The sequence below is a fragment of the Indicator indicator genome, chromosome 4, assembly GCF_027791375.1.
Source record: "Indicator indicator isolate 239-I01 chromosome 4, UM_Iind_1.1, whole genome shotgun sequence".
Taxonomy (NCBI): Eukaryota; Metazoa; Chordata; class Aves; order Piciformes; family Indicatoridae; genus Indicator; species Indicator indicator.
In genome coordinates, this window is record NC_072013.1 from 5,151,910 (window position 1) to 5,166,013 (window position 14,104).

General features: G+C 43.1%; 1 protein-coding gene across 1 annotated transcript in view; it reads right to left on the bottom strand.

Moving 5' to 3' along the window:
* Nucleotides 1-5,394, bottom strand: part of ESRRB (estrogen related receptor beta) — a 114,931-nt gene extending 109,537 nt beyond the window's left edge. The window contains exon 1 of the mRNA XM_054400191.1: nt 5,323-5,394. Coding sequence (XP_054256166.1) covers nt 5,323-5,379 — 57 coding nt within the window. The 5' untranslated portion in view covers nt 5,380-5,394. The remainder of the gene's footprint in view (nt 1-5,322) is intronic.
* Nucleotides 5,395-14,104: the final 8,710 nt, after the last annotated feature.

Below are 14,104 nucleotides of genomic sequence, written 5' to 3' on the forward strand. Positions count from 1 at the left end.
AGAAAAGAGGAGCCCTGAGGCAGCAGGGGAATAAAACCTGCCCTTAAATCAGAGGCAGGCAGCCAGAGCATGGAAATAAAGGCATACACAAGCATGTACATGCACACACGCATACCTCCCACACACAGAGACTGTGCACAGCTGCTGCAAAATGCACTGGGAGTTTTGACTGGGCAGCAAACACCTATTTCAGCAAACGGTGTGCATCTTCCCCAAAAAGCATTTGTAAAATCACAACAAGCTATATCCTGTGTGGCAGCCCTCTCCCCCTGCCAGGAGGGGACCATTGCCTGTTCAATCTCCACCCCTTAGCACACATGTTCAAACCAAATCCTGTGTTGGAGGAGGCATATTAGCTGCTTGGGCATCAAGCAGCAGCAGCGAGGCATCTTTGCCAAGTGGAAAGGTGCCTCGCTCAGGACTGGACTTGCTGTGTGAACACAACATGTACAAACCCCTCACTGTCCTCCAACCATGGCACTCATGCCAGGGGCAGGCATCTGCTGTGGATGTTGAAAGGCACCTCCTCCCATCCTCTCCCCACTCTCTTCTCAGCCACTTCAGTGAATTCCCTTCCTGAGGTGAAACAGCTCTTGCATGAATTGTGTAACTTTTATTCCTATGCAAAACAGAAGTCTTTAAGCTGCTGGCATTCCCCCTGGCATTGTGGCAGGGAGGAACTGTGACAGATACAAGTGGCCTGGCTGACTTCAGTTTTTCAGGTGTCTGTGTTCTTTCAGAAGCTTCTTCTCTGACAGAAAGTGTCCCATCTTTCTGCAGCCAGCACAACAGAGATGCCTGCATCAGTATGGGCCATCCCAGAGAAGGCTAGTTCCTGGTTTAAATGGATAAAAACGAGAATGGGAGTTTTCTCATGTCTCTTTCAGATTCTCCACCTTGTTTATATGAAAATAATGAGCTACAGTACCAAGACACCAAACACCAGCGACCTCTTCTCTGCCAGATACGCAAAACATGGCTACAAAGGCCAGGCATGCAGTGCTTCAGCCCTTTTTCCTAGACTGGGTTACCACTAACATGTAGTGGAGCAACAGAACGGGTGCTGAGAACAGTCGGAGGAAACTCAGTACTTACTTTTGGCCTTAATACACACTTAAGGGGATGTGAGATAAGCATTTCTTCCTCCCAGCACTCCTGCACTATAGGGAGAAAGTATCTGTGGCACTCCTGCCTTCTGCTAGATGGAGTGACTTCTGCTTAGCTGTGAAAGCTAGGCTGCTGCTTCTGCCACAGACATATCAGACATCTTTGCCACAAAACGGCTGTGCTTCCACACCATGTTCTCACATACACTGGACAACTGTGAGACTAAAACACCGGTGTGCATGACTATTAGCCATTTAAAGCCACAGACAAAGCAGTTACACAGTCACCAAGACAGAAAAAAAAGATGAAGGGCAAGTAAAGAGGAATCTGCCCTGAGATACTGAATTTGAAACATAACAGGTAAGATAGGGTACATAGCTGGCACATTCTCAAATGTGTATCAAACATGGAACTCCATGTTCCAGTGCTAAACACTGAAGACTGCTTACTCCGGACAAGGGAGGGCATATCCCTCAACAGCAACTCCTACTGGCTGTTTGAACCATGTGATGACAGGCTCCCAAACGTACAGCAAAGCTCTCTGTTGCTGAAAGTTCAGAAAGAAAAGCACCTCGGAGGGTAAAGAAAACTCCCAGGGTTCTCACAAATTATCTCAAACTTTATGTCTCTAAGACTGAAAGGATCAAAGCAGTCTTGCTGTTGGGCACATCACTCAGCCAGACTGCATGCCCTTGAAAGTCATAGAACTAACTTTCAGAAACAAACAAGTGAGAAGACCCTGATACAGGAACCATCAAGACTGTAAAAAATAACTAGCAGGAAATTCAGCATTGCCACAACAAAATGCTGTCTAGCATCTATAAATCCCATTTCTGCCTTTTCCAGATATGTGTCAGTTTTGGTCCAAAGCTACAGCTGAATTCAGTGATATCTTCTGGTCAAGACCTTTAGGCTATTCAAGACAGTTACTAGACTCCCACCCTGGGTCCATTTCCAGCAGCTATACAAATTTTACTGTGGTCACAGTCCAACCTAATTTGTGGTGGTACACATGCACAGCAGCTTTGCGCCAGCTGCCTCCTCCAAGCAGCAGGCAGAGGCCTAAGATGTTGTCACTCTGACTCCACACACAGGACTGCCTTGCTGCAAACAACTTCTCATTCTGGTTTGTTATGATTAAAAATGCACATCACCCAGCGAGGCCTTGGAGTGGAACCCATCTGGAAATTGAATCATTAATATTCCTTCTCATGCCCATTGCCACGATTTCTTACCTCTCCACAAGCAATTGCTAACAGTGCAACAATTTAGGGTCTCAGACTAGAAATGAACAGAAGTCAAAACTGTGTCCATTGTTACTCCAATTCATCCACCCTTGCCCATACCCTGGCATCCCATCAACCTTATGCCAGTGTGCTATATAACAGGTGCCTTTCAGATCTTTGAGCTGCCTGTCCCCACATTATCTACCAAAAGGTCTTCAAGATCCATAGCCTCTTAAACAAACCAGAAAAGGGATGCAAGATTATCCTCATTCCTGAGCAGCTGGAAACACAAGGAAAGAAAATTTGTTTGATGAGTCTAGCCACTGTGTGGCTCTAACTCTCAGTCAACATATTTTCCACACCGTTAAAAGTATTCTGAAAGAGCTGGAGGCATGAACACAAATCAAGGGTAGGATATACTACATCTTGGAGAATCCCACAAATGGGGATATTTTTGTTTTTATCAAACAGGATTACCTACATGAGCTCACCTTAACCCAGTGTGCTGTTACTTCTGCAACTCATTAACTAGGCAGGCTGTGAGAGTTGTGCAATTACCCCATCACTTCTACAATGATTCTTCAACAAAGATCCAGAAGAATAGAAATGGCACAGGACACACAGTAAGTGATTGAAATCCTCCCAACAGTCATTGTTCTCACTCATTGGCCTGTTTGAACATTCCTCCCCATATGGTGTTTGTGTTAGATATCAAGAATCATAACACAACCAGGGCTATATCACTGATCATGGAAAGAATAAAACCCAGAAGACATATTTGCTCAATGTACTGGAGAAGACTCTAGCACCACCACTATGGATTGCTCATGCACATTGGCACCAGGCAGACGAAGTTTGTTCTTGTCTGTCAGCTCTCTGAGCTGACATTCCTTTGGCTGCAGCCGCACATTGAAGCTGAATGTCTAGTCAAGACGTGGAGAAGACTGAAGTGGAGAAACTTGCTAGAGAGCAGCTAGCACAAGGAAGGTGGGAAAACAACACTGGTCACAAGAAGCAATAAATTTTGCTCCAAACACCTATCAATTCTCCATTGCTTCATTCAACTACCCTAAAAACAAATGCTTCCAGCAAGCATTTTGCATAGCAGGTAGCTAAAATCCTTGGGAATCAAAGGATTTGTTACTTATTATTGAAACATCCATCAGGCTGAGGACTTGCTGCAAGCACCTCTCCATAACACAAATAGCTCTACAATGAAGTGTTCACTAACACAGTGCTGTGATTTAATGTTAAACTTCACCACCACACATGAATTTTTATGTTTGGGACTTGGACTTTGATGTCATTGTTTCTTTAGTTTTGTTTTATATCAGAAATAGTAATTTTCAGTGAAAAACCGTTGGCAGTAAAAGGCACAGTTATATTACCATCCATCTCAGTGTAGGAATATGAACAGTAAGTCTCAAAGTGATAGGCTCAATGAACACTGCACAGCAGTAACAACTCAAAGGAATTTGGAAAAGGAACTGTCCTAGCAGTCAGCTAGACCCTGCCACACCAATCTGAAATAAGCACAAAGAAATAATAAAAGAAGACTCAGGGGATCTAAAAATATACAGTTGGTCTTAGCTATTTAAAGTATGCACCTATTTCAAACCCCAAAAACTAATAAGCTTACTGTGCCACACCAGGGACATTTCCCTTCCAGTAAGAGGAAATAACCACCATCACTGCATATTCCCTTTAGCAGCTCCAGCAGTTGCTGGCATCTCAGCCTAGTGGTCTGCTCACAAGGACAGAACCTTGATTGCTTCTCAAAGTGAACAGAGCTCCAGCAAAGCTGAAGCTGCACCCACATGAAGACAGGTAAGTGATTAATAGTATTTTAAATAGGTAAGAACAAAGCTCTGCCACAGCTCTGAATTACAATGTGCAATCTCTACACATGGACTGGTGACTCCTCCTGCATCAGGGAAAGCCACAAACTGGCGGGCGTGGAAAGCTCAGTCATTCAACCTTATCTCAATGCTTGAGTGTCAACGTTTCCAACCTGGACTGAGAGGCAACCCCTGAGCCTTCTTTACCCACCAAGCCCCAGCCTCCCCAGCAGCCCTGTGATCAAGTTACATGCCTTTCTAGATAGCCCTCTTTGTGAACATTACAAGGGCAGAGCAGAGGGGTGCTCTTAGCAATCTTGCTGAAGGAGTGCTGGCTGCCATGTCACAAATTAACATCATCCTCAAATCATTTTGGGGGCAGACAGAAAAATCTTGAACAGTTTCTTCTTTGCTGCCAATTGTTCCTATCTTTTGCCTCAGTTCTGGCTGGATTCCCCCTTCCCCCTGTCCTCAGCTAGCACCATCAGGCTCAGTCCTCCTCACCCTAGCCCCCCCTCCCCAAGGACAAGCAAAGTTATTACAATAATGAATTAGCCAGGCTGCTTACTGCTGCCAGTGGCGAAGGCAATTATCCCACTCCACGTCCCCAGCCACCGCTCAACTCCCTCATAAAGAGAGGCTTTTGGGGCCGCTTTGTGCTTTGATTGGAAATGAAGAGATTGCTAATTAGGGAACCCCTGCTGGGATCGGGCTGGCAGGAACAATGGTGAAACGGACGGAGCACACGTCCATTTAGAGAGGGGGGGAGAAGAGAGAAATGTGAGCTCTTTTGTAAGGTAGTGCATCCTCCACTCACACCATAAACAACAGGGCAGACAATTTTATGGAGCTTTTCACCTTTTAAAACATGATAATTTGTTTATAGGAAGCGATAATTTGGTGTGTGTTTGCATAGGTCAATGCCTGTAGTTTCTGTGTACAGTATGGATTGATGCATGCCTGCATGCAGGCACACAGTCATTTCCAGAGGCATTTTCTTCAAGAGTGTGTCTGCCCAGCTGACAGTGTATTTCTTGTCATTCACTGGGCAGCATGCATCAGTCCTGCATTAACAGAGAAAGATGCTGAGAAAAGCCTGTTGATGCGTACTAACATGGATTCACAAATCACCAAAGTTGAAAACGTCTCACCATGTTAGTCAGGTCACCTGAGGCTTGCCCAGCAATTCCTTCCACTGCTTTGCCCATGTGCTTTAAAAGACAAGTGGACTTCCAGGAGGAGAAAATTTCACCATTAACACAACATTTTCTTAAACTTGTCCTGAAATTTCTTCTTAATTCAATTACTTTAACTGCCTATGAGGTGGGGGATGGGGGTCAGAGGAGCCAAATTCACCTCTCAGCTGATGAATTGTGTGCCAAAAGATTAGAAAATATCTCCCTCACAGTGTATAAGCACATCTGGACAACTTCATAAAACTGTACCAACAGCCCTTATACACACAGCACACTTATTTTGGCCTCTAGACACTTTTAACTCTGGTCAATGAGAAAAATACTTCCCTCAGTAGATGAGCAGGCAAATCATACCACTCATAAAATACAGCCTGTCAAAAAAAAGCACCTTTTTTGTGCAAAGCTAATAGAAAGCTGTTGGAACCTATACTACAAACTACCAGAATGCACTCAGTTGGGAAGGGACTTCTAAAGGTCATCTAGCCCAACAACCCCTGCAGTAAGCAGGGATATCCCCAACTAGATCAGGTTGCTCAGATCAGGTCAGGTCAGGTCAGGCCCCATCAAGCCTGACCTCTCTACCACCTCCCTGGGCAACCTGTTCCAGTGTTCCATCACCCTCATAATAAAGAAGTTCCTCTTAATGTCCAACATATCTTAGTTAAGTAATTCTATCAGGGAAGCATGCAACTACAATTTTAAAACTGAAAGTACAGTTTTTAACCAGATATTTGACTTGCCACACAGAAAATTTGCACACTGTTGATTAACACAATGCACTACACAATAGGTGAATTATGCAAACTAAAGCAAATTTCAAACGTTAAGCTTGAATTTACATTTCAGAATTCCCTTGCAGGTACCAAAGTATTTGAATATAGAAGTGTGCTGTTCCCTGAAAAGGTTTCCAGTAAAGCACAAGTCTTAAGAGTAAGTGAAGACTAAAGGGTGGAAACACAGCTGAACTGAAAATGGCTTTCAAATTCACAGACATTTTCTCCCTGCTGTTTGCTCACCTCCAGTGTTTATATCCTTCAAACAGTTGCAGGTAGTTTTCATGTTCCCTTCTTAGTCATCACTTAGCCAAGCTCCACACATTTAGTTCTTTTTGATCTTCCCTCATAAAAACAATCCCTCCAGCTCTGTTATCATTTTTGTTGTTCTTCTCTGACTACCTTCCAAGTTTCCTCTGCATTTTTAGCTGCTGGTGCCCAGAGCTGAACTTCTCACCAGAACTGTACCAAGCAAGAACATTACTGCACTGCTTCATGGTAATGAAACATACCTGCCCACTTACAAGGCAATCAAGTCTCATACAAAGGCCCAACATAGGCAGCCCGTCCACTTTGCCCCCTTGGTCTGTCATGCTCCATGCCAGCTCAGATTGGACCTGCCTGTCACTCATTCCCCCACACTCTCTCAAGTCAGTTCTCCACTGTGTTCCACTTACCTGATGGGTTCCCCTCCTGTAAGTAGAGTCTGAAACTAAAACCCTCTGCCTGAACCATGCTTAGGGTTGTTTTAGGTTGCTGACAGCCCTGTAGTTATCTATTCCACATACAAAACCTGACCACTTAGAAGCAAGGAAACATCTACGTAATAATGCCAAGGACGAAACTGTAATGTGGTGTACAGTGGCAGAGCTCGTTTAGTTTCACCACAGCTTACACCAGCTGAGAATTTATTTTCACAAACCTTAGATTGTCCACACAAACAATCACATCATTCAGAGGAAGTACAAAGAAGGTATATTTCACTCCAGCAGCTGCATTTCTGATGCATGAAACCTGGTTACCTTGATTTCATAATCTAAGTATTTTTAGGTATACAGCTGTAATAAATGTAACACAAGCAATTCAATGTACCTACCAACTGGTTCTTGAATTCTTTGGCAAAGCATTTACAATTTCTCTTCTGATAATCAAATTCTAATTTAATAGAAGACAAATAAAATGCATAGTGAAATTATGGATGTACAGGCCACCTACATTTCAGACTCCTGAATGGGCTTCATTACTACATCCATTCACAGGGTCAGATTTTGACTAGCCTTAATATTTTATCAAAGAGGGATACAAGGAGGGGACTTTCTCATGGCATTATGGAAGGCAGGTCAGGGAGAGATACTGAAAGAAATAATCAAATTCCCTCTCAGACTGATTCTCTCACAGAATCATTTTGGTTGGAAAACACCTTTAATATCATCAAGTCTAACTATTGTCTAACTCTGCTGAATCTAGTGCTAAACTCTTTCCCTTAGCACTACATCTACAGAGGCCTTTTGACCCTAACAACAGGCTACTAGTTCTGGCCTCATGTGAACCTCACTTTCTATCAGAGCACAACTTCCAGCGAAAAGCAGGGAAAGTATGAACATAGCACCCAAGCCAGGACTTCTTCCCCAGATTCTTACTATGTTCTGCCACATGCAGCATGGGCAGAGCCCAAAGGCTTTTAGAATGTATTTGGTTTCTTTCTCTGGGACATTCTAGTAGAAGAATTTTATTTTAAAATTGCCAATGAAATAATCACATCTCTTCCTCCCCTCTGCAGAGGTGTTGATTTCCTTTAAATTTGATACAAATAACATACATCTGTTACATTCAGAGAGCTTAAAAATATGGTGTTCTTGCCTATTTGTTGCTTTTAAAGAGTTTACCTTTTACAAATCAGATTGTAGAAAAATGAAATGTCTCTGCATAGAATGCAGAACCTTTTTAATCCCCCTTTGCTGCTGAAAGGGGAGATCCCACCACCATTCTCACCTGAGCCACATTTGTTCTGCCTCCTTCCTTGTGTTAGCACATGGGTTTGTACAGTTCAGATCGGGCAGCTGATTTGGGTTAAAAATGTCGAGATTAGTTCAATTCAAACTGAGCACAAGCAGGATTACTAGAAGTCCAAGTGTACACAAACACCTGTATCTGACACATGAGCCTCACATTACAGATGCTGTGAAAGCTGTGAAACCATCAGCAATCAAAGAATCATAGAACGGTTTGTGTTGGAATCTAGTCCAACCCCCATGCAGTAAGCAGGGGCATCCTCCATTAGATCAGGTTGCCCAGAGCCCTGTCGAGCCTGACCTTCAGTATTTCCAAGGATGGGACCTCAACTACCTCCCTGGGCAACCTGGGTCAGTGTTCCAAATGTCAAATGGTTTCTTAAGAGCATTTATATCTGGGTATTTTTCTTTGAAAACTTCCCTTACGTGTAGGTAAATGACAACATGGTTGAGACAGGATGAGATAGAAAGACATAAATCTCTGAACTGAAAACGAAAATGCTGTCAAACTAATACCTGCTTGAAACAAAGTCTTCCAGTGAGAGATCTGATATAATAAATTTAATTCCAAGAATAGGCTAAGGAGTGACCTGATCTAATTGTAAGCAGGGTAAAATTTAATACTGGAAAGTTCTTTAATCTATCTTTAAAAGGATGCAAGATGAGACTATTCCTGATATCCAAACTCAGACAAATTTCACTTAGTGAAAAAGACATTTTCAAACAGCAGGAAGTGGCCATTGGGTCAACTCACCATGAGGCATGCTGGATAATGCATCACAACGTCTTTATATCAAAGTTGTTTGTCTCTCTAGAAGATGTTGATGTTGAGAAGCTGCCCAGGTAAGTGCAGGAGTTACTAAGTGGATAGCAGTAGCTTGTGCTATGAAGTTAGGCCTAGAGCATCAGAGTGGTACGGATCTGCTTTAAAATCTGTTTAGATGCCTTGTGGTTCTTTAAGAGCTGTAGAAAGCAAGAGAAATTTCTGCAAAGACAGCATCTACTTTGGTCTACTGAAGTCATTCACTACAAAGTGCTTGTGTTGTTCTCTACTATCCAGTACTTCTTTGTTCCCAATAAGCTTCAATTAGGAGGAGTCATATGTGGTTTTCACAAGGCAATTTCTTATACATTATCATAAGCCTGCTATGAAAAACTACCCAGAGGGCATATGCTGCATCTACCAGAATGTATAAATATATAAAGAATGTATAAAGACTAATGACAAGGGCTGTACAGTGCACAACCTGTACAGTGTATGACCTGGATGAGGGGATTGAGAGAACCCTCAGCAAGTTCACTGATGATACAAAACTAGGGGGGCTAGCTGATGCCCCGTCAGGCTGTGCAGCCATCCAGTGATGGCTGGAGAGCTGGGTGCAGGCAAACCTCATGAAGTTCAATAAGGGCAAGTGCAGGGTCCTGCATCTGGGGAGGAATAACAACAGGCACCAGTACAGGTTAGGGACTGCCCTGCTGGAAAGCAGCTCCATGGAGAAAGACCTTGGAGTCCTAGTGGACAGCAAGTTCTCCATGGAACAACAATGTGCTCTTGTGGCCTAGAGAGCCAGTGGTATCCTGAGGTGCATCCAGAAAAGTGGGTCCAGCAGGTCTGGGGAGGTTCTTCTCCCCCTCTACTCTGCCCTGGTAAGACCATACCTGGAGTATTGTGTCCTCTTTTGGGCTCCACAGTTCAAGAGAGACAGGGACCTGCTGGAGAGAATCCAACAGAGCCATGAGGATGATTAGGGGACTTGAGAAGAGAGACTGAAAGGTCTGGGACTGTTCTTTTTTGCACTAATAAGAAGCAATGGGTTCAAGCTTGAACATAGAAGATCTCACCTCAACACAAGGAGAAACTTCTTTACAGTGATGGAGCACTGAAACAGGCTGCCCAGAGAGGTTGTGGAGTCTCCTTCTCTGGACACATTCAAAACCCATCTAGATGCATTCGTGTGCAGACTACCCTAAGTGACCCTGTTTTGGCAGGGGATTGGACACAACGACCTCCGGAGGTCCCTTCCAGCTTCTAATGTGCATGATTCATAACAAAGAGGAAAAGTAGTCTGTTAAATATGTCCATTTCTTGAACTCAGTAATCTTGAGGAAAATGAGGTGGTTTTTTTTTCCCCTTAAAGATCCCCTTTATTGCTTTGCAATTTCGTTCAAGCTTCATAGAATAAGTTGCCAATAGGAACAAATATAAAATGAGCCCAGAAGGCAAATTGCATCCTAGGCTGCATCAAAAGATGTGTTGCCAGCAGATTGAAAGAGGTGATTCTGCCACTTTACTCTTCTAAAGTAAGACCTCACCTGGAGTACTGTGTCCAGCTCTGATGCCCTCAATACAAGAAGGACATGGACCTGATGGAGTGGGTCCAGAAGAGGGCCACAAAAATGATCAGGGGGCTGGAAAACCTCTCCTACAAGGACATGCTGAGGGAGCTGGGGTTGTTCAGCCTGGAGAAAAGAAGGCTCTGGGGAGATGTAATAGCAGCCTATCAGTACCTGAGAGGTATCTGCAAGAAGGCTGGAGAGGGACTGTTTATAAAGGCATGTAGTAACAGGAAGAGGGGCAGTGGTTTTAAATTAGAGAAGAGTAGATCTAGCTTGAATGTTAGGAGAAAGTTCTTTACCATGAAGGTAGTGGAACACTGGAACAGGTTGCTCAGGGAGGTAGTTGAGGCCCCATCCTCGGAGATATTTAAGATCAGACTCAACAGGGCTCTGGGAAACCTGATCTAATGGAGGATGTCCTTGCTCACTGCAGGGGGTTTGGACTAGAGGACCTTTGGAGTTCACTTCCAACCCAAACCATTCTACGATGCTACCTATTAGTCAATCAGTCAATCCCAATATGTTTGCCTTACTATGCAGGTTTGCCTTCACTACTACATTATATGTTTTCAATATGGGTGCACTGGAAGCCTGAAGCCAAGCTGTGAACTCTGCTGTAACACCTGCTCATAAATGGGAGAGGAAAATCCTTGTTCTTCTGGCTTCTCAAACACTCTAGCTTAACAAACACTGTTCTAGTTTGAACAGATAAATCTGTCATTTAATTTCAAGAGAACATAGCCATGTTCCATCAGAAGAGACTATGCCATAGTATTCAGGAAAATATTTTTTTCTTCCTCTTCATTATATGTCTATTTACTACTTTATTGTCTACTGAAGGCTTGAATGTGCACACCGATGTTCTCCAACTGCCCCTCTGATTTGCAGCATAGCAGGCTGTTGTTAAAAACTGATCCCTTGTCCTTTCTGCAACCTCTCTCAAACATTAGCCTTGGATTCTAAAACAGTGTTTGGAAGACACACTTTCCTACTACAACTTACTGCCCCTTGCTTCTCAGTAAGGAAAATCCATATTGCCTTTTCTCTAAAGGGATCACCCCAAACTCTTCGTTCTTCCAGATTCTACCTTTCCATAATGGTGACCCAGAACTGACTATATTCACCTCACCATTTATCTGGGAAGACAAGGGACTTGCAAAAAAGAAAAGAAACTGCAAATCTACCCAATATTTTCTAGAGTTTTCCTCACTCTGAAATTAAACTCTTAAAATATTCTAGCTGAGTTCAGTGAGGTATCAAATTTTAAAATCACTTTCTGAAACAACTGATTGTAGGGGCAGAAATCCTTGATAACATTGTTAATTTTCAGAAAGCCCCAGTCATGCTTACTCATTTAAAAAGCCACACTAGCCACACTACCTGGATAAAGAGGAGGCAGCAGCCCTCAGAGCAGTCTGTATTCTCAGTTTTAGGTACCTGACTGAAGAAGCAGTCACTGAATCCTGGAAGATGCAAACTTCCATTGCAGAGCCCCATGCACCCATGAGGGCTGCATCAAGACTTGCATGGATCACAGCTTGTGGTATAACTGCCCAGCTTGCCACGTGACAGGAATGCAGGTTCATTTAGTGTGATTTGGGAGAAGGCTTGAGATGCTTACAACCAAGAGATATTTATGTTATCTCTGGGAATGGAGATCCACCAAGCTGGCCTGCCAAGCAGCTGGAGGTAGAAGTCTTGTGAAGCCTTGTTCTGGGTAAAACTAAAGAGGCAAAGCTAAAACAACAAAAACAAGCAGCTTCAAAACAGATTTGGAAGGCTATAGTGCCTAAGTGTGGTAATGAGCCAAATGACGTACATGCTGAACATATATTACTATGTTACATAACTCTCCACTCAAATCATGCTAAACATCACCCAGGAGGCAGCGACAGCTGGGGTTAGGATACAAAAAATGCAAGGGGAATACCTCTTATCAGGGGGAATGACTGAAGCAGAGACAGGGATGGTCAAGAGGTTGTGCTCCTCTTCCTCCACCAAAGACAGAGACACCTTCTTGGCAAGAGTTGCCATTCAGTGTAAGGCTTTACTTTTTGCTAGCATTACTATTATATGTTAGCACTAGTGTGAAGACTTGCACCTCTGACTGTGTCAGATGTTACTTGGGAATTACTAACCTGAGTTCAATTCCTTCCAGTTAGTGCATTTATCACCAGGAATCCCAAATCTGTTGTACCTGTTGTTTTAATAAATCAAGCCTATCTTTATTTTAGCTTTCTGAACTTGTTTCAGTGAAAGTCCTTGCTCTGGACCTGAAAGAGTCCTGAGGCTCTGAGACAGGCAGAAATTGGGATCTTACCTGTAACACAACACAGGTGCAGGACTTACCAGACAGTAACCTCTCAAAAAAAAGCACTTCTCCAGGCTTGAGAGAGAACGTCCTCCTACCTACAAAGAACTGCTACCTGTGATTGTCCTTGCACTGTGACTAGAAGATGAGTTTAAGACACTAAACTCAGAGTGTGAAAACTTGTCAATAGAACTACAATAATTACACAACAGTGTAAGAGACTGAAGCAAGGCTGCAGCAGGTGGAAAAAAAACAGAGCCTACCAGAGGCAAGGAGGATTTAGACACAAGACTCATGTCCAAAAAGTGTTGAAGAGTGTAAACAGTGAGGAAGGAACTGGGCAACAAGAAAGAAAGCTAGAGAGAAAGAAAATATTTTTTAAAAAAAAGAATAATTAATACAAAATAAATAATTTAAACTAAATAACCAGGAAAATTTGTCTCATAGCAGAAGAAACTGAGCTGTAGAACTAAATAGGAATCGAAGAAAACTATACAAGCAAAGGAAATCAAGCAGAAGAAAAAAAAGTGAATAACTCAAGAAGCATTTTCTACATCTGACTGCTGTGATTCCACAACCTGGAACAGCTGTTAAACTTAGGAGAGGTGGAGCTGCTATCACGAAATAACCATAGAAAACGAAGGACCAACACTTGCCCCCAAATGAGTGATACAGTTTTCCGTGATCAGAAAATATTACAGGCTTCCCCTTTAAGGAACATTTAAGCATGGGAGTATTTTTCCTTCTCTAATGATAGGAGATGGAAGTGAAGGAGGTCAGAGTCCTGTAGACCTCCCTGCACTCCCTGTGGTCTAGTTTAGGAGGCTTAAAAGGATTCAGATTAACAGGGGTGGCTTTGTCGATTACACACAGAGAGGAAAATGACCCCATGTGGTAAGTGTTTCCAGGACAGCTGCTCCATTTGTGAAACACTGCTGCATACCAGAAATAAACTCCTACAGTCAAATTAGCAGCTCAAGTCCTCTCAGCAGAAACGTGCTTTTACCAAAGTTGCAGCAGTTCCCAGATGAATGGGAAAACAGTAGTGTAAATCCCTGCTCGGCTCCGCTTTTTAGTCTAAAAGAGATGTTTGTACAATATCAAATCAGTCTTCACAGTCACATAATTGCCCCACGATCTTGATGGGCTCAAAACAAAACGGAAAACTGGGAATATGTCTAGCTAGAACTACAATGGTTTCCCAGTGCTCTAGGCCTGTTGTATGTTTTTCAGGTCTGAGTGCTTATCAGGACTTTAATTGTAAGAGATTTCGGTGTTGATTCCCATGTGGGTCTGCACCTACC